At 34.2% G+C, this 20,787-nt stretch overlaps 1 protein-coding gene across 1 annotated transcript in view; it reads right to left on the bottom strand.

Moving 5' to 3' along the window:
• The window catches only part of LOC132118148 (proprotein convertase subtilisin/kexin type 6-like), a 75,963-nt gene that overhangs the window by 37,528 nt on the left and 17,648 nt on the right, over positions 1-20,787 (bottom strand). The window contains exons 5-11 of the mRNA XM_059527751.1: positions 20,541-20,617; positions 17,473-17,561; positions 12,216-12,388; positions 10,560-10,772; positions 7,305-7,405; positions 3,210-3,313; positions 1,309-1,426 (exon numbers count right to left, since the gene is read on the bottom strand). Of these exons, the coding sequence (XP_059383734.1) occupies positions 1,309-1,426; positions 3,210-3,313; positions 7,305-7,405; positions 10,560-10,772; positions 12,216-12,388; positions 17,473-17,561; positions 20,541-20,617 (875 nt within the window). The remainder of the gene's footprint in view (positions 1-1,308; positions 1,427-3,209; positions 3,314-7,304; positions 7,406-10,559; positions 10,773-12,215; positions 12,389-17,472; positions 17,562-20,540; positions 20,618-20,787) is intronic.

Below are 20,787 nucleotides of genomic sequence, written 5' to 3' on the forward strand. Positions count from 1 at the left end.
CATAGGCCTACTGAAGCTCGCAGTGTTTTCAACCTCTGCCGCCTCAGTATAGGAGTACACGAGCACATAAACATAATTTCTAGAACTGCTTTGTGTCACTTCATATGCATTTTACTTATTTTGAGAAAACTATCATCATATCATATACAAAGAGACAGCAGTTTAAAAAAACACCAATGTTTCAGGAGTTTATTACACAGAATACGACACATGCTTATAGATAACTGTATTTAAGTTGATGTATATGCTTTTATTTATTATTCTTTAATTTTCACAAATTTAGAAAAGTAATCAAAAAGTACTCAAAAGTAATTAGTTACATTACTTTAATAAAGTAATTGAAAAAGTTACACTACTATTACATTTTAAACAGGGTAACTTGTAATCTGTAACCTATTACATTTCCAAAGTAACCTTCCCAACACTGAGTATATATATATATATATGTGTGTGTGTGTGTGTGTGTGTGTGTGTGTGTGTGTGTGTGTGTGTGACCCTGAACCACAAAGTTGTCAAAGTCTTAAGACACTGGGGTTTATTTTTAGCAATAGCCAAAAAACATTGTATGCATCAAAATGATGGATTTTATTTTTGTGGTCCAGGTTCACATATATGGTTTCTGTCTTCTGTTTTTAACGCATGTTTTATAGCATTTGTGATGGATCATTCATTTGTTATCAGGGTTCCTGCAGGGTTTATGAATGTCAATTTAAAGAATATTTAAGGACAAAACTGATGCAATGACTTCAAGAATTTAAGACTTTATTCTCTGATTTAAGATATTTTTTAAGGCTTTAATTAATGGAAGGGCATAAGACCTGCAGAAACCCTACACACCTTTGAGTTTGTGCAGATAATGATTTAGTTCAAAAATACAGTAAATAATGGAAAAACTATGAAATATTATTACAAGTTTAAATAACCATTTTTAATTCCTGAGATGCAAAGCTGAATTTCCAGCATCATTACTCAAGTCTAGTGTCACATGATCTTTAGAAATCATACTAATATACTGATTTGCTGGTCAAGAAACATTTCCTATTATTGTCAGTTTTGAAAACAAAGTAGTGCTTTATAAATAAAAAGTTAATTAAAAATTATAAATAAAAAAAAAAAAAATAAAAATAAATAAGTAAATTGATGTTGGTTTATGGATATTGTTTAATGGAAAACAAGACTTTTTTTGGAACATTATAAATGTTGTTAATTTCACTTTTGATTAATTGAATGCATCCTTGATGAATATAAGTATTAATTTCCTTCAAATATTGAGTAGAAGCGAGTTTTATTAAGTGAGTATCTCCTCACCGGGTTCTGCGGTCAGAGGTCTTGCTGCAGGTGTGCTGAGGAGGAACGTTTCTCCACTTCTTGGCTTCCACCACCATGGCCTCGGCATCCACCAAACCAAAGCCATACAGATGACTGACTACAAACACACACACACACACCAAATATTAACCAGGTACGGATCTCACAGTCAGCAGAATGTCTATACTCAAATAAGACTATATGAACTTATTCAGAAAACATTAATGCTGAAATTGTATTAACTAGTGTCACCAATATGGGTTTTTAATGCTGATGTTAATATCTAGAGTGCAAAGCAGATGTTGTTGATATGTTACAACACATTCATTTTTAAAGACAGCAAATATGAAAATGATTAAAAAAGAACTATTATTTGACAAATGCACTTTTTTTTACAGAGAATGTCTTAAATCAAGTTCATTTTTCTTAAGCCACTGGCAATTTTTTTTTTTTTTACTAAATGTATCCTTAACGAGTTTCTTTCTTCCGTTGAGCCATTGACTTCCATAGTATGGATAAATGTAATGTCTGTTTAGTTACCAACATTCTTATGAATATTTTTTTGCTTTTTAATGTTTTTTTTTTTCACTTATTATTTTTGTGATCAACAGAAGAAAGAAACTCACACAAGTTTGAACAATTTAAGGGTGAGTAAATAACTTAGTTTTCAATTATGGGTGAACTATCCCTTTAAGTCTTATTATCTTACACAATAACTAACAAAATAAATAAATAAATAATTCTTAAATTAATGTTGGTTTATGAACATTTAAAAATTGGAAAACAAGACTAAAATAACGAATAAAAAAATATTGGATCAATCTCATACACATGGCTGTAGCCAGCTATGAGGTCACCGAGGTCCGGACCTCTGTAAATTTTTCATGTTCGAAAATAAAATCTGTTCTCTGATTGACTAATTTGGTGCTAGACTCCTCATATGAATGTCTGCATGTATAATTCAGAATGGTTAGCATCTGTGGTATGAAAATGATCGCTGCGAGACGCTTCTGAAGTGAAAGAGTCTTTGGAGAGTTGTGAGCGAGAGCACAAGACGCAGCCTCCGTGTTGCTAGATCCAGCTATTATAAGTGTTCTTGACTCGTTTTTCCACTTAATTTGACACTTTAGAAATTTAATAAAGTAGGAAGTTGCAGTTTAGGGTCAGCAATAACTTTATCTTATGTAATATCCAAAATATTTGGTCTAACACTAAGTTACTTGTTCTACAGATCTCTGCACTAGAGTACAGAATGAAATAAGATATGCAAACACTGGCCATTAAGAAGTCTATGCTAAGTCATTCAGTAGTTAAACTTTCACAAATCATGCTATAAACATTCATAAGAGCACTAGACAAAGTTAGCAGGTATATAATGGTTATAAATAAAATCTGTAACAGCAATATGTATGGTTGCAACTTGCATGAAAAAAGCAACTGATAAAATTACACACCCCATAAATATAGTATAGTATCAAAATACTTTGGTGCAATAAATAGGGTATGATTTAAAAATGAACATCCCTCCAAAATCATCTACATGTCTGTCTCTTTTCAAGTGTTAGTGTATATATAGTTGTATTATATCACAATTCTATAATAAGGGGGTTATAATAGAAACCACCTGGACCTCACTAATTTTCAAAGCCTGGCTACGGCCATGCTCATGCATTCCAAAAAACAACTTGATGTTCTATTCCACTAAAAATAAAGAGTTCTAAAAAGTTCCATAGTATTACCATGCATTTGGACATTTGTGTCAGAAATGTACCATTATATAAAATCTAATTTATCATATCACATCATGAGTGAAAAAAAAGAAGAAGAAATTATAATACACCACACATCTACATTAAAACAGTGTAAATATCATAAAGATATGTAATTTAGGTTCAGTTCACCTTTGTGTCCGGCTGCATTGGTTCTCCAGTCACTGGCTTTGAGGTGAGCCTGTCTGGACGTCTTCACGAGAAGATGCTGGACATCTCTCCAGGTTATCAGAGGACTGAAAGAAGACTTTTTATGAGCCTTTCAAGTTTTATTGCTCTATTGAAAATTACTGTCCTCTGAACAACAACAGCTATTTCATTTTTTCCAATTTCAAATATTAAGGGAGTTTTGGATTGAGTCCCATTTTTGCTTTCCATCTGAGAGGCTCTGTTTGTAGGGGCTTTTGGGACCCTCGTTTATTTTAGTGTAACAACTGCATCCTAGCAGGTAACTTTATCCCAGCACCTCTCTATAATACCATCGCTTTATTTCACTTCTGCTGTCATCCATCTCATGACTCTCAGTTCCTGTGACTCAGTGGTAGAGCATTGGGTTAGCAGCACAAAGGTTGTGGGTTCGATTCCCAGGAAACACACATACTAGTAAAAAAATAAAATAAATGTATAGCCTGAATGCACTTTAAGTTTCTTTGGAAAAAAGTGTCTGCATAAATGTAAATGCACAGATAAATAGATGGAAAGATCACGTCAGTAAGTTCTCCTGCTTATGTGATACTTTTAAAATAGATTAGCGGTTTTGAAAGTCTGTGGCTAACATTACATGAAGTTTTGTTCAACAATATAAAATACACACATCACGCCTCAAATGTAAATATAGTCTTGAGAGCTGAAACCATAATATACACACACATGATTATGCTAAATTGAATTGCAGTCCTGAAAGCCTTCACAAGCAGAGGATCCAGACAGAAAGCAAGACAAAGGAATCCAATGGAAAATTAAGTTCAAATTCGATTTCCTTAATATTTTGTTTTACTTTACTCTTGCAGATGAAAAAGACTGAATTTCAAATAAGCATGAAAAGTTCTTCCTTTTTATGAGGGCATTGCGAATGCATATATGTGACCAGTGCCGATCCTGACCTCCCTGGGGCCCTAAGCAAAATTCTGCTAAGGGGCCCTCTAACTGACCCGTGACGCCGTGAGCTATGTAAACCATTTGCCATTGCCACACAGTCACACCTGATACTTCAGTGATCCCAATACAATCCTCCCTCCTTTAAACAAAACAGTCGACAATATATAACAACAATATAGAACAGAATGAGGTTCAAACAAACAATATTTATTGAATAGAGTATTTCCTATAGAATATTAAGATAACAAGTGAATATTATTAAGTAAGTGAATATTAACGTAAACATAAATAAGAAGAAAACTAAATTGGAAAAATCATATATCTATATCTATATAACTATATATCTATATCTATATATATCTATATATCTATATATCTATAAATTTATATAATTAATATTACTATTGTTGTGGTTGTTGATGATAATAATAACTATATAATAATAAAATACTCAAAATATATAAAGTCATTTATTATAAATTACATAATCTTACAGAAACAGGAGAGATAAAACTCAGTCCTCATAAAGTCTGTTAAGACGGGGGGCCAATCTGCTGGGTCATTTGGTGGAGCGGCAACTGTTCTATTTGGGTCTGAGCTGCTTGTATCTGCTGCTGGCTGTACACCTCTGGTTGTGCTAGTACTGACTGAGGCTGCCTGTACTTCACCTGGGTCTGTCACTGTGTTCGTACTTTCTGAAGACGGCTGTACTGTATTTGCTGAAGCTGGCTGTTCTGGGTCTGTGCTAGTACTGGCTGAGGCTGGATGTGTATCAACTGAGTCTGTGCTTGTACTGGCTGATGGTCCAGCATCTCCTCTACTGACAAACTTAAGCATAGCACCTGCAAATTATAGATAACTCGTTTTATAAGCTGCATCAGACCCATTCAAACTGGCTCCCAATTTTCTTTTATACATTTTCAAATATAAAATACTATTTATACTATGGCTTGGCTCTTGTAATATTTAACTAGTGAACTAGTTATGCAGATATCAATAATCCCTGTGAGTGATGACATCATTGATATCAAGAATGAACTTTTGTACAAGTTAACATGTAATTCCTGATATCAAAAATAGACATTGGTAGATAAAAATGAAACTAAGTATTACTATTAGCTATTAGTATTAATATTATTAGTATTAGCTATTATTGACTAACTATTAGTAAAAATAATCAAGAATTCACATTGCAAATAGTAAAAAAATGTAATGCTTGATATCAAAAATGCATAAGCTGTGAATGAATAAAAGCTAAAATGGCTTGCCATAGCATGTTAAAGGTTTTTTTTATTTTTGTAATATATATGGTGAAGCAATTCTTGATTTATGGTTATTATTAACTGAGGGATGTGCATTCACACATTGACCAGTATGTCCAGCTAATCAACATTTTAAATTCAATATAGCCTATAAATCAAGTCAATCACTGTCAAATTATCAATACATTGCTTTCCATCTTGCATAATTAGTGCAGTGCAGTTGTATAGCGTTTTTAACTACACATTGACTGAGACTAGATAATCAGTGTCTTGTTTTAAAAGTATGTATGTATAATGTGCACTTTTGATGAGGAGTGCCATCATTCTCGCCCATATATTGTACAGTCTGTCTGGTCTCCACATATATTTCTGCTTGAAAAATGCGCATTTCATTTCGTGCATGCGCATATGAACGCATGATAACACGCGACGCGGTTATCTTTTCCGAGCTGCAGTAAACAAACACCGTTGCACTTTGTCGTTTATCAAAAACAAACGTAATAAATAATTGTATTTTACTCTCACTTTTGTCAGGCACAAAGTGATGCAAGAGATGCACTGCCTGCCTGCCCAGCTAGGTTAGGAAGACCGAAAAAAGACAACAGAAATGCACATAAACTCAAGTATAAACTTTACTTTGCTGACCTCAAACTTAGAGAGGAGAGAAGACAAGTTTACCTGATTGTTGTTCCCGCAGTTCACTTTCATGGTTTTTTTTTTTTCCTCTTTTCGTGACCAGAGGATAGTTTCGCTTCATTTTGTCATGGATATTGTAAACATTAATTGACGGTGACGTGACGCGCTGTGACACGAGGAGGAGGCGGGGCCTTGAGTAATTTGCGGGGCCCTACGCAGCTTGCGTAGTGAGCGTATAGGGCTGATCGGCTCTGTATGTGACCCTCGAGCACAAAAGCAGTCATAAGCAGCACAGGTATATTTCTAGCAATAACCAACAATACACTGTAGGGGTAAAAATTATCTATTTTTTCTTTTATGACATAAATCCTTGGGATATTAAGTAAAGATCATGTTCAATTAAGATATTTTGTAAATTTCCTACCATAAATATATCCAAACTTCATTTTTGATTAGTAATATGCATTTGCTAAGAACTTCATTTGGACAACTTTAAAGGCAATTTTCTCAATATTTATTTATTTATTTTGCACCCTCAGATTCCAGATTTTCAAATAGTTGTATCTCGACCAAATATTTACCTATCCTAACAAACCATACATCAATGGAAAGTGTATTTATTCATATAGTGTAAAGTGTATTCTCAATTTTGAAAAGAAATTGACACTTAAGATTTGTTTTGTGGTCCAGGGTCACAAATGTAAATGTTGTAAGACAGTTGCTAGGGTTTCATAATAATAATAGTTATATATTTGTCTACAAAACCTTTTGTTTTTACATGTCTAAACAATTAAAGATGCACACAATAAATCCAGTCAGACAGATGTGACACTAAAAACACCACTGCAGAAGAACTGAGGAGTAATTATGAAGTGTAAGTGTTAAAGGGACAGTTGACCTAAAAATACAAATTCTGTCATCATTTATCTAAGATGTCACCAAACAAAATGTGAAAGACACTACATATTCAGTTCTACTTCAGATTTGACTGCATCAGATTAGCACTAATTTTGAATTGAATTGAGCTTTACGGCTGAATCAAATTCGTTTCATGAATTTTTTTCAAAAGATCTTCTTAAACAGGCTTGGAACAACATGAGGGTGATTAAATGTCAGAAATGTCTCTCCAATAAAGCATTAAATATAAAAATGGGATATATAGAAGCAGCGCAGCTCTCTGCATCTGTTTTATGGAAAAATAATGTCAAAATTGTTGAAAGTGAAAACTGACTTTGCCTCCAGAGCGAGAGCGATGATACCCGCCACCATGGGTGCAGATACAGAGGTGCCTGTGTGTCCATCAGTACATCTCTGCCGCAGGTCTGTGGTCACCTGGTACCAGAAACACAAAGCATTAAGGAGTTAACAACTTAGATTAGATGCAGAAAAGTGGACATGGATTTTCCCATTTATGCCTTTCAATCTCATTAACAGGTACAGCAGGTCTTCTAGATTTACATGCTTTCTGCTTAGGCAAAAAGTCAAGTCCTCCTAAATAAAATGAAAATTTGCTGAAAATGTACTCACCCTCAGGCCACCCAAGACGTAGATGAGTTTGTTTCTTCATCAGAACAGATTTGGAGAAATGTAGCATTACATCACTTGCTCACAAATGGATGTTCTGCAGTGAATGGGTGCCGTCAGAATGAGAGTCCAAACAGCTGATAAAAAGCAAGTAATCCACACCACTCCAGTCCATCAGTTAACATCTTGTGAAGTGAAAAACTGCATGTTTGTAAGAGACAACCCATCATCAAGACGTTTTAACTTCAAACCACCACTCCTGGCCAAAATGTGAGTCTATTATCCATAATAGTCAATTCAAATCAAGTCACCTTTATTTATTTAGTGCTTTTAACAATACCGATTGTGTCAAAGCAGCTTTACAGTATTAAAGAGGAAAACAGTGTGTCAATAATGCAAAAGGACAATACTAAACACAAATAATAACAGTGTAAAAGCCCTCCTCGTTTAGTCCTTTCACATCAAAATTCACCCACATATTTGTTTTGAACTTGTTTGCTTGTAAATGTTGCTTGATCTGTGCAGATTTCTCTCCTGATTCAGGCTAGACTACTTTTTCACTGGAGAAAGTTTAAAACATCTTAATGATGGATTTGTTTCTTAAAAACATGCATCTTTTCTCTTCACAAGTCATTAACTGTTGGACTGGAGTGGTGTGGATTACTTGTGGATTATTGTGATGTTTTTATCAGCTGTTTGGACTCTCATTCTGACGGCACCCATTGATGAGCAAGTGGTGTAATGCTACATTTCTCCAAATCTGATGAAGAAACAAACTCATCTACATCTACATGTCCTGAGCGTGAGTAAATGTTCAGTGAATTGTCATTTGTGGGTGAACTATTCCTTTAAAACTTTGAGCTATCGTCTGAAAGAATGTGCTTCCGTGACTGTGACGGGACGAGCGGTTTTCTGCAAAGTGCTCTGTAAATATTTCGTCGTTCTGGTTTTCTGGGAAACAGTGGGTCACCCACAGAGCTGCTCTGGTAGCCCGCAGGCAGAGAAAGCGAGCGCTCGAGTGTGTCTTCAATCAAACATGAGCTTGATTACACTGCTGTTTCTCAAAAGGACAAACATGAATGGGGTCAGTGCCACCGACGGGGTCCCGAGGAAGATGCTGAGATTGGAGACATATGCTCGTGTACAATATGTGTGCGTGTCAGGGGTTTATTTCCATGTTTAAAACAGCGGTTAGGAAATAAACAACACAATACTAGACTTTAACATTTTCTCAAGACATGTGAGAAAAGTATTAACAGACCTTTTGTTAACCACTTCATCTGAATTAATTTAAGACATTAAAAAAATTCAAAGATGAATTATCATTAAAAAGTCAATCAAAAAATCATTGAAAATCATTAAAACCACTGAATAGTACGTTTTTCAAAGGGAAAAAGTAAATTGTGATTGAATCATCTGAGAGTTGAAAACACTTACTGATCTAGACATAGAAATTATATTATAAATGATTATTTATTTCTTATTTCTCCTTTTATTTCTTTATCATTTGCTATGATAAAATATTTTAAAATAACTTATGTAAAGCACTTTGAATTGCAACTGGGTATCAAATGTGCCATATAACACTAATGTTTACTAAATCATTTCTAATACTAAACAAAATTTATGTGAGAGGAAAAAAAGAAGCATCCTGTCATGCAAATGTAAATGAGCTCTTAAGCCCTCAACTACTAACCAAACACCAAAAGAAAAGCAAAAACCCACAGTAGTCATTCTTAAGGATAATGTCATAATCTGTGCTCCTGGAAAAGGAAGCGAATTCACACACACACACACACAAAAAAAAAAGATTCTCTTTATCCTCTTGATAGCGCCCAGTGGTTTTCCCTGCGTATGGGTGCCAGACCAAACATTTAGTCCCAGTCTTTTTTCCAACCATCTCATTTCATCAATAGATATTTGTAGAAAGAGCCAAACAACAAGAGCTCGGCTGTATTAGCAGGATGAGCAACAGGATCTGGGACAGAAGATGACTGAGTTTTGGCAAATTCCTGGTAACATGCATATACAACATTTCTGGTCAAAAGATGATAGATCTCTGCGTTATTGTTGGGATTCTCAATCTTTTTTACAGCCATAAGGCAAAAAATAAATACAAAATACCACATTTGCCTGCTTTTAAATCTAACAGCACATCTATTTAGATAAATGGTCTGATGTTTAATACTTAAAAAAGGGGTGAAGGAGGAAAAAATGGAGAATGTGTCAGAAATCATTGAGATGAATTGTAGGAAACAATATGTGGCATCAAGAGAGCAAATGAGCCAATAAAGCAGAGAACATATTTACGAGGCCGAAAGCAAGATGAGGACAAAAGGTTGAGTAGATGACAGATGGAGAAGACAAATGGAGTACACAGGGATACACGCTTAAAGGGGTCATATCTTGAAAAACAAGATTTTCTTGTGCTCTTTTGAAATTGAAAAGCTCAATCTGTTCTAGTGCATCTCAACCTGTTTTGCCTCAGGGCACAAGAAGCATCACAATAGAGCAACAAAATTGATTATTGTACAAAAGTAAACAAAATGTCCTAAATAGTATTCAGTTGCAGTGTTTTACAGATTACCATGAGATGCACAGGCCCAACAATGTGCAAAATATTATGAAAGAGGAAAAATTATATATATATATATATATATATATATATATATATATATATATATATATATATATATATATATACTGCATCACAGGAATAAATAACATTTTTAAATGTATTCAATTACAAAATGGTCCTTTTGAATTGTAAAAATATTTAAGAATATTATTGTCTTTTGAACAAAAATGCAGCCTTGGTCAGCTTAAAGAGGCTTAACCTTAATCAAATATATTAATAGTCAAATTAGTACCGCTCCGAAAAGCCTTGAATAACATTATAAGTGGTTTTCAGGAACAAATGAGCTTTGTTGTTGTGGTCTAACAGATGTCTATGTGACTTAACTATTTTGCGGTCGTAGAACTCTCCGCTGCTGTACGTGGTGGCAAGGGTGGAGGAACAGACCTCCAGGTACCAGGGCTTGTTGCCGTTTTCCGTGCTGCTGCTGACGGAGATGGTGTAGATGCTGTTGGTGTAGCCGTCGCAGGAACAGTGATCGCCCTGCCGGCCCCCGTTACCAGACGCCCAAACAAAGATGGAGCCGAGACCCTTACGGCCCTGCAGAAAAAAACACCAGCGCTAATTTGGCATAATTTATTTTCTATTAATTTTTTAAAATAATAACAATATGTGAACCTGGAGCACAAAACCAGTCTTAAGTCGCTGGGGTATATTTCTGGCAATAGCCAAAATTACACTGTATGTGTCAAAATTTTAAATCTTTCTTTTATGCCAAAAATCATTAGGATATTGAGTAAAGATCATTTTCCATGAAGATATTTTGTAAATTTCTTACCATAATTGTATCACAACTTAATTTCTGATTAGTAATATGAATTGCTAAGAACTTAATTTGAACAACTTTAAATGTGATTTTCTCAATATTTCGATTTTTTTGCACCCTCAGATTCCAGATTTTCAAATAGTTGTATCTCGGCCAAATATTGTCATTTCCTAACAAACCATCAATGGAAAGCGTATTTTTTCAGATTTTTAAATCTCAATTTCGAAAACTTGACCCTTATGACTGGTTTTGTGTTCCAGGGTCACATATGATGATATTTTCATATAGTAATAGTAATATAAGTAATAATAGTAATTCGTAATAGTAATATAAAAATGACAATAAGACTTAGACATCCTACTCCAGGTCAGCTTTAGACAACATCTACCCTTCAAATATTGTGGTTTCAATTAAGTCTTAAATTTAACTAGTGCTGTCGAATGATTAATCACGATTAATTGCATACAAAATAAGAGTTTCTGTGTACATAAAATATGTGTGTGTGCTGTGTATATTTATTATGTAGCCTATATATAAATACACACACATAGAGAATATATATTATTTAAATATTTACATGTACCGTATTTTCCCGACTATAAGTCGCACTTTTTTTCATAGTTTGGCTGGTCCTGCGACTTATAGTCAGGTGCGACTTATTCATCAAAATGAATTTGACATGAACTGAGAGAAATGAACTAACAGAAAACATTACCGTCTACAGCCGTGAGAGGGCGCTCTATGCTGCTCAGTGCTCCTGTAGTCTCTGACTGTAAACATAGAGCACCCTCTCGCGACTGTAGACAGTAATGTTTTCTCTTAGTTCTTGGGTCTAAATAAATGCAACTTATAGTCCGGTGCGACTTATATATGTTTTTTTCCTCATCATGACGTATTTCTGGACTGATGCGACTTATACTCAGGTGCGACTTACAGTCCGAAAAATACGGTATATACATTTATATATTTATTTTCTTATATTATACATAAATATATTTGTTTTATAAACATATTTTTCTTAAATATATACATGCATGCGTGTGTATTTATATATACATAATAAATATCCACAGACACATATATTATGTACACAGAAACTTTTATTTTGGATGCGATTAATCGTGATTAATCATTTGACGGCACAAAATTTAACAAACCTGACAATGAAAGTTACTCAATGCTAAATTCCAATTTGTGTGAGAGTTTGAGACAACAACCTTTTTAATTCCCAGTTCAAAGGCTTGTTTGGCCAGAGGCCCCGGCCCATCCACGGTCTTCCCGTCATCGTCGGGGCCCCAGCTGGCACTGTAAATGTCGATGTAGTCTGGCCTTATTCCCAGAGACTTGGCCTCCACCACATCAGTCACATCTCCGTCAAGCATTCGGACACCTTGGAGAAAAAGTTCATCCAAAAAAGAACAAATACAGTCATTGTATAATCAAGCCAATGTCGTTCCAAACTTGTATTATTTTCTTTTCTCTGTGAAACACAAATTGAGATGTTAGGAATAAGATCCAAGCTTGCATGCAATGTAAACAGATGGTGATTTCCACTGCCAAGATCCAAAATACACCATGAAAGTGACATAAAAGTAGTCTAGTCTAGTGGATTTGTGCACTGTAATCCAAGTGTCACTGAGCCATTTTATAGTTTAGTATGAACTGAATTCCTAGACTGACCTCTTACAAAGATAAAAGCTATTCAGGTTTTCAAAACATGCCATTTAGTGTCCAAAATGCAAGAACCAACAGTGTCTGGGCTTTAAACCTGGCGTGACTCATCTGAAAGTGACGTTTTTTATATTTGCAACAGAGCAAATGAGGTCTGACATACAAACAAACAAAGAATCATATGCCATATGTTCACTAACGAACAAAATTTGCAATTAAAGTCTATTGTCCTCTGCAGCAATGAGATGCTTCTTTCACCTCGTTCCATTTTTTTAACTACAGCTTAATTTCCTTTACTTGCTCTTTATTCTCAAAGAAGAAAGCCTTTGTGGGGTTTTTTTCATAACTTGAGAGAATAGGTGTTAAAAAAAAGTCTAGTAGCTATGCAATTCATTTAGCTGAAAATGTTATCCAAAGCCTCTACAGTAAGCCTTTTACTTATTACATTTTACCTTGAAACAATTTTTACTCAAAAATTTTAAATTCTAGTACATTTCACAAATAATTACAAAGAAATTATCTTGATATATGATCTAGGTCAGCATGTTTCCACAATGAGATAAAAAAAATTAAAGAGGGTAACTGCAACATTTATCTCATAATTCAGACTTTTTTGCTTGCAATACTAAAAAAAAAAACAGAACTGTGAGATAAACAAAAAACTATCAGACATAAATTTGTAATTGTGAGCTTATAACTAGCAATTTTGAGAAATAAACACAATTCTTAGAAAGAAAAGTCTGAATTGTGAGATAAAGGGTATTTTTATTTTTTTTGTGGTGAAAACAAACATAATTATTTCAAATACTCCAAGGAAAAAACACAGATTTGCAAGAAAGTCAGAATTTAGAATTATTCTGTGGCATAAATGAACTTCCATAAGTAACACAATGAATTAAACAAGATGTTTGTAAGTAAAAAAAGACTGAACTAGTATTTTCTTGGAAAACATAGTCCAATGATCTTTGTTTACAACTTTGAAAAATAATTTTTTACGGTGTAGTTTTATGTGCTTTGCCTAATGGCACAATGGTAATAGTTTGGGTTCAAACCTCCAACCTCTTAGACACCAGCCAAGATCTTTGATGGACTTCTGAAATGAGCAGGCATAATGAATAAGCTTAATTCAGATAGTCAATAAGTCTGCCATAATATAATAACAAACATGTGTGTGTTTGTTTTCCAATGCACTATAGTGTGAGAATGTGTGTGTGTTATTATTTCTAACACCATATGCACAACACGCTGTACGTGACAGAGTTTTCCTTCCTTGAAACACCTCTGAAAAAACGCAGGAGGCTCAACACTTCTCTATCATTCCTCTCACTTCTAACAAGCTGCATTACACCTCAAATTGATTTCTCGACTTCTCAAACAGCATCGAGTAAACACTTTTCTGAACCGCAGAGCAGAAGAATGAATCATTTCTGCATTTCTAATTACGGTTAAAGGACGTGAAGTTCTACACAGCAGCCAAGGCGAGGCCGCTCAGATTAGAAATGTCATTAGAAGGCGATGAAGTCATTGGCTTGAATCTGACACGTATTAGCTTTGGCGGCATTTCAGTGATTAAGCAGGGAAAACGTCAACTGCTGAGCCAAAAGACCTAAAGCACGTCTTTCATTGTACTAATCTGTCTGTATCTGGCTTGGAAAAATGACCAACTCTCTTTAAAACATCACTCCGCAATTCTTAAGAGGAATATTTTGCTGACAGGACTTTGCAATTGAGATCTATTTCAAGATGTGCAGCCAGCATTTTAATGAGGAATGAGTCAATCATCTGTCCACTTCAAAATGTGGTTATTAATGGCATGTAACCCTAAAATCCTCAGATCATTCATCTTACTGAGGAAAACAGACTTTTACCTGGCAGATGATAAATTGTGCAAAAAGTTGCTAATCCAGTCAACAAACACTTTTCTATCCCAGTACACAATAACCACAACAGTTGCGGCTAATGATTATTTTGGTAATCAATTAATGTGTTGGATATTTCTTTGATTAATCCAATTTTAAAAATAAGTTTCTGTATTTTAGTGATAAAAACATGTTATTCCAGGCTAAACAATATTTAAATGCAATGTAACAATGTACATGGGAAAAACTGTTAAAAAAAAAAATAGGCAGTTTAAATCACTATATTTAAAAAATAATAATAATAATAATATAATCGTAAAAAAGGTGATATGAATTAAAAGAATATTATAGTATATTTTCCAAGAAAATACTATTTCTTTCTACTTCAAAATGTAATGCTTGATTCAATGTTATATGCCGCTTCTTTGTTATTATTTGTGAAATTTACTAACAAATCCTGAATGAAAATAGTTTCAAAGTAAATACTACACCATAGTTTTGTGTAGTAAATAAACACCTCGGTTCTCTCATACAGTATGAGAAAAAGTAGGGCTGTTTTGACCAGGGAAAAAGCTTTAAAAATAAATTAAAACTTATTAAAAAATATAAAAAACTTAGCTAAGAAAATGTGGATGCTTTAAAAAAAATTAATTTAACAGATTTTGTCTGTCATTAACATCAGACCCATTTGATGAGAAATTGTGGAGTAGCGAAAAAACAATGTGTGTTGCATCCAAGATTGTGACAAATCTAGTGAATTAACCAGCAATTTAAAACTGTTTAAAATACAGTAAATTATAGAAGGAGAAGTATTGACAGCTAAATTATTGCACAATATTATCGGACCAATATCGGAATTGACCGATAAGGGGTTTAAATGTAAATATTGGCATCAGCCCGATATGAAAAAATTATTCTGATGTCTTGCCAAGAGGAATATATTAACTCACATGTGCTCAGTGTGTGCTAGCGATTAGATCATGTCAACAGAGTGATTAGATCCCATCAGCATTGTGGCTCATTTTTGATGCAAAGTTTTGCCTGAATGGTAATTGGATTCACTGTTTTGATCGCTGCATTTAAACTGAGAATGCACGTACAGAATGACTCATTTGGTGTATGATAGAGTAAACAGTGATAAGACGTGCAGCGGCAGCCTCCCCCGGTCCTAACGCATGTTCGGTAAGAAGTTTTAATTCTGTAGGGGTTGCTTTTGGCCTACTTCTAATAAAATTAAAGCAAAATACACAAATAAAATTTAGACTGTGTTTCTGATTAAATAAAGAAGTAGTTGATGCCATAAATCATGAGTATGTTTTGATTTAAAGGTCAGAAGCTATAGCTTGCATGAAAAGAAATCACAAACATGACACTTAAATAATTTTATATATACCGATTTTTTTCATTAATATGTCATACGTTATATTTTTTGAACAAATGATGAGCTCTTAAAGAATTTGTACTTTAGACCATTAACAAATGTTAAATCATAAAATAAAATGTTAAGGTTAGCACTGCATCTTTACATAAAGCAGTGATTAATATAGTTTGTTTACAGTTTTTCAAATCTGCAATATATTGTCATTATTAAATAACTTTATTATTTTTTAATTTAATTCTAACAAATAAGTTCTTATTAAAAACTAACCAAAATTAAAAATTATTATATATCGGTATCGGCTATCGGCCATCATGCATCCCTAGTTGCAGGTTAAAATTCTATTTTATTCACTTAATTAAACCTTTTTGGTTACATTAGCTTAATATTGAGTGGAATGTAAACTTTAAAATTGTGCATTTAGTGATTTTAAATTAAGTTGTAATTACTTAATCAAATTGTCTTGTTAACTTCGAAATCAGTCAGTGGATTTTTAGTTCCCATATGCTTTGTGTAGGACTGGATAAGGAGAGTGAATGTAGAAATCCAGTGTTTTTTTAGTGAAGGGAAACACTTGTTAGTGTTCAATGCTGTTATGTTTGACATTTAAAAGATTTTCTGTTATGTAGAGGTTTTTGTGGTTTGTGCTGAAGAGACTAGATGAATGTAAACATTAAATTGACTCTATCAACACCTAATTTGTGTGTTCAACAGTCCAAATTAGTGCTTAAAATTATAAGTTTGTTAGACAAATGTATAATATTTTAGCACCAGCTTAAAAAACACTCTTAATATCTTATCTGTTGTGGATTTTAATATTTTTAAAGTGGGTCCACAAACTGTGGGTTATGAAATTATTTGATTGTGACGGAGATCTGGTGTAAAAGTCTCACTGCCACAGGCTCCAGTGCCAACTGGTACAATGAATGAAAGCAAATGAATGCAACTCTAACTTGGCTCCTAATAAAGAGCCTTGCATATGCTGCCCTATCCTGTACTCACAGTTGTATCGCTAAACTTTACGCATTTGGCATATGGTGCAACTGGAACAAGACGGACAGAAACCACGCCAAGTCCGAGCAAAGGATGCATTTGTCAGTCCTGCCATCTGCGAGTACAATAAAGAAATATTCATGTCTTTCAGCGCAGCTGTGAGCCTGAACAAAACGGTCCCAGATGGCTGATGGCATATCATGAAATCCGCTTTTTGATTAAAACTGATCGGCCTTTTCATAGGATTAATTGCTTATGAGCACATGAATGTCAGGCGGTTCGCTGTCCACTAAATTAATGAACTCTCCGAGCAGAGGCGGACAGGAGCGCGGGCATCTCACCGCTTAAATCCTGCGCACACATGCGGAATAATCTGGTCTTATCTGCTCCGACTGTGTCTGAAACCTGTTGCTCGATCAGGGTTTAGCCACTTGCAGCAATTGGTCAGTTTTACTGATCTGTGTGTGCGTTGAGAGCTGCTGCGGCGGGTCTCAAACTGAAATAACATCTGACATTTCAGAGAAAATAAGGCAAGCGGGGAAGTAAGCAGACTGTAAACAGACTCATGCGTACCTCCTATGCGGGCGTTGTAGGCTATACCCACAATGCAGTGCGAGTTGTTGGCTACAGCAGCGACTTCACCTGCGCATCGTGTCCCGTGTCTGGAAAGAGAAAAAATACAAGCATAAGTCACACATAGAATTAATATGTTAGTGTGTGTTTTTGAGATTGAGTTTGATCATAATTTTGAAATCCAGACTAAAGTCTCAAAATCTAATTATGAGAAAACAAGCATCAAAGTTTGATTTCAACCATTAATTTCACTATAATTTCAGTCTTTGACATGGCCCTACTCAGTCAATACTAAAGATATAAAGGTTATATTTTCACAGAATGCTCTTTACCTTATGAAGGATGATTTGAAAATGAAAATGACTTTAGCTGGGTTTTCACAGAGAAGGTCACATTTTGTTCTGTCCTCTTCACACTGCTAAAGGCCAAAAAAATACACTAAGACACTGCCTTTGATTCAAGCCATAGGGATTTGCCTCATTGTCTATGGCCTACATTCAGAAGTTTGGGGTCGGTAAGATTTTTTAATGATTTTGTGAATTTCTTGAGCTTAGGCTGAATTTATTTGATTAAAATGCATCAATAATAATAAAGTATTATTACAATTTACAGTCAGGGTTTTTATAGCTAATTAAAACTACATCCATAAAAATCGTAAAAAAAAAAAAAAAAAAACATTTACCCAAATATTTAATTTCAGCAAGTTTTCAGGGCAACAAAAATAGAACTGAAAAAATAAATAAATAAAAACTATAGAAATATAAAAAAATTATTATAAATGGAAAAAAACATGGAAAATATTCTTAAAAACTAACTTAAAATGTATTTTCCAATGATACTAAAATAAAATTGTTTATAAATCTATTGTTATATACATCATTACTGTGAAAGAAAATTCCTCACATCATAAAATAACACATTTGGCCATATCACCCACCCCAGTATATTATATTTTATATATTTTTCAAATATATATATATATATATATATATATATATATATATATATATATTAGAAGAAGTCTCTTATGCATATCCAGGCTGCATTTTTAGTGCATTTTATACAAAAAAAAGAAAAGATAAATTCCAGTAATGATTGTAAAATATTCTTTCAATTTAAAATAATAGTTTTATATTAAATATATATATATATATATTCAACTGTAATTCAAAGCTGAATTTTCAGCATCATTATTCCTGTCTTCAGTGTTACATGATCATGCAAGAAAGTAAATAGGGTGAACATTTGATTTCATTTTGGTAACCAAAAGCAAAAAACATTTGGACTCTGAAGACACATTTTAAAACAGATATTGAGTCAATCCTGCTTCCACTACTGTCAAAGTGGATCCAGGAGAACAAGATCGCTGCCAGCTGCATTAGAAATGCATTAATTGCATTTTTATCTTGTGCATTGTTCACTCACTCTCATTCGCTCGGTGCACTTCTTTACCAAAGTCTCTTTCAATAGTTTTTTTTTTTCTGTCTTCACTCAATTACGTTTCTGCTCTGGGAGGCATGTCCTGCACTTCAGAAATGAATTGAACGTCGCATTGTTTTCCGGTTTCAAATGTCCTGATGAGTATTAACAAAACATCGCTTTGAAGTTTTGTCTGAGCTCTTGGCAGAGTTCATTGGTAAACATGCAGCATGAGTGGAGAACAAGCATTAAATCAGGTGCTTATCAAGAACAGAGACGTTTTCAATTAAATCCACACCAGCCTCAATCTCATAGGATTGGATTGGTTTCAGTGCTTTGCCACAAAAGAAATCCTCTTCATTCTGTTGACACGCCAAACACGAGTCCGTCGTTATGCCTTTATTTGAATGGCTCCAAATATCACAGCTCTTGAAGATGCCAGATTATCAAAACATTGCTCTATTAATCATAACATTATCTATTGCAGTCCAAAATAGCCAGTGCCTTAATACATCCTAACAACCAGTGTTGAAGAAAGTTACTTTTAAAAGCAATGCATTACAATACTGTTACCCACTAAAAAGGTAACTAATTGTGTTAAAACTTAGTTACTTTAATGGAAAGTAATGCATTACTTTTGCAATACTTTTTCTCATCTGGCCAGGGCTTGCTTGTTTGTTTTTAATAAAAATGAGTAAAGTGAACTGAGTAAAGGAGCCATTCTGGTTCGCAGAAGAGTAGGATGCAGGAGAAGAAAGTTCAACACTCTTACTTCAGCAATTAAATATACTAGTTACTTGAAAAAAGTGATCTGATTGGATAACTTGAATTACTTGTAATTAAATTAATTACCCTCATCACTGCTAACAACTAGGGATGGGCAATATGACCATTACGATATGAGTAATTTTATTTCACCGTAACAAGATTTTGTTTTTAAAAGAATGCTTGCAAAGATGAGCATTTTGACACATATAAGTGTGTATTTAAGCATTCAAGGCCTATAAAGCAGCAAAAATAAGTTCAATCCTCCCGTACTCTATGAGCAACATCTTCACATGCGTGCGAGAAACTGTCTCTCAGACAGCGCGAGCATACATCAAAATGAGTTCTCTTTTGTGCTGATTGAATTTCAACAGCTTAAAAATCACTTGTTTTTAGACCGCACTGCTTAAAAACATGTGCAAATGATACGTTTTCGTGACCACATAGCATAGCAATGGCACGTGAGCATGTAACAACAATGACCCCTTTTGATACACCAACTGAATTTCAAATCTTTCTTCAGATGAAGCAGTTATTTAACCTACACAAATTTAATAACCTTCAAACTTCAAATCAATATTCAAGCTTTTCCAGCTTGCAGGTGAGACTCCGTGAAGTCAACATTTCAAGTCTGCAGCTGGCACAGAAATGAAACACATCTTTACCTTTACAGATCAAAAATAACACTGAGATTTTCAGAGCTCACTTTCTTCCACACAAGATCATTGTGAAGCCCCACTGGGTTTATTAGATAATCTCACTGCTTACAGGATGTGACGCTCTCACTTACCCACCGCATGATCACTCAAAGTGAGACACACACCTGTTTGCAGCAAATGAGGTGTGTTGAACACAAGTGTAGTTTTGAGGACATTAGGACTCACTTGTTCTCGTTGCTGGAGTCGTATCGTGGGGTCGGGTCGTAGTCGTTTCCATTCACATCGTAGCTCGCTAACTGGTCCTAAATAACCCACAAAACACACTGTATAAATCATCTGAGAAATATAGAGTGAAATTAAAATGTCGTTTTCTACTCTAAAGATCTTTTACAGTGCTAAAATATATAACAAACAATAATTTTACAAATCATACAGTGTTGAGTAGTGTTAATATTGCTAACTAAAACTGAAA

Source organism: Carassius carassius, chromosome 3 (assembly GCF_963082965.1).
Source record: "Carassius carassius chromosome 3, fCarCar2.1, whole genome shotgun sequence".
In the NCBI taxonomy this organism is placed as follows: Eukaryota; Metazoa; Chordata; class Actinopteri; order Cypriniformes; family Cyprinidae; genus Carassius; species Carassius carassius.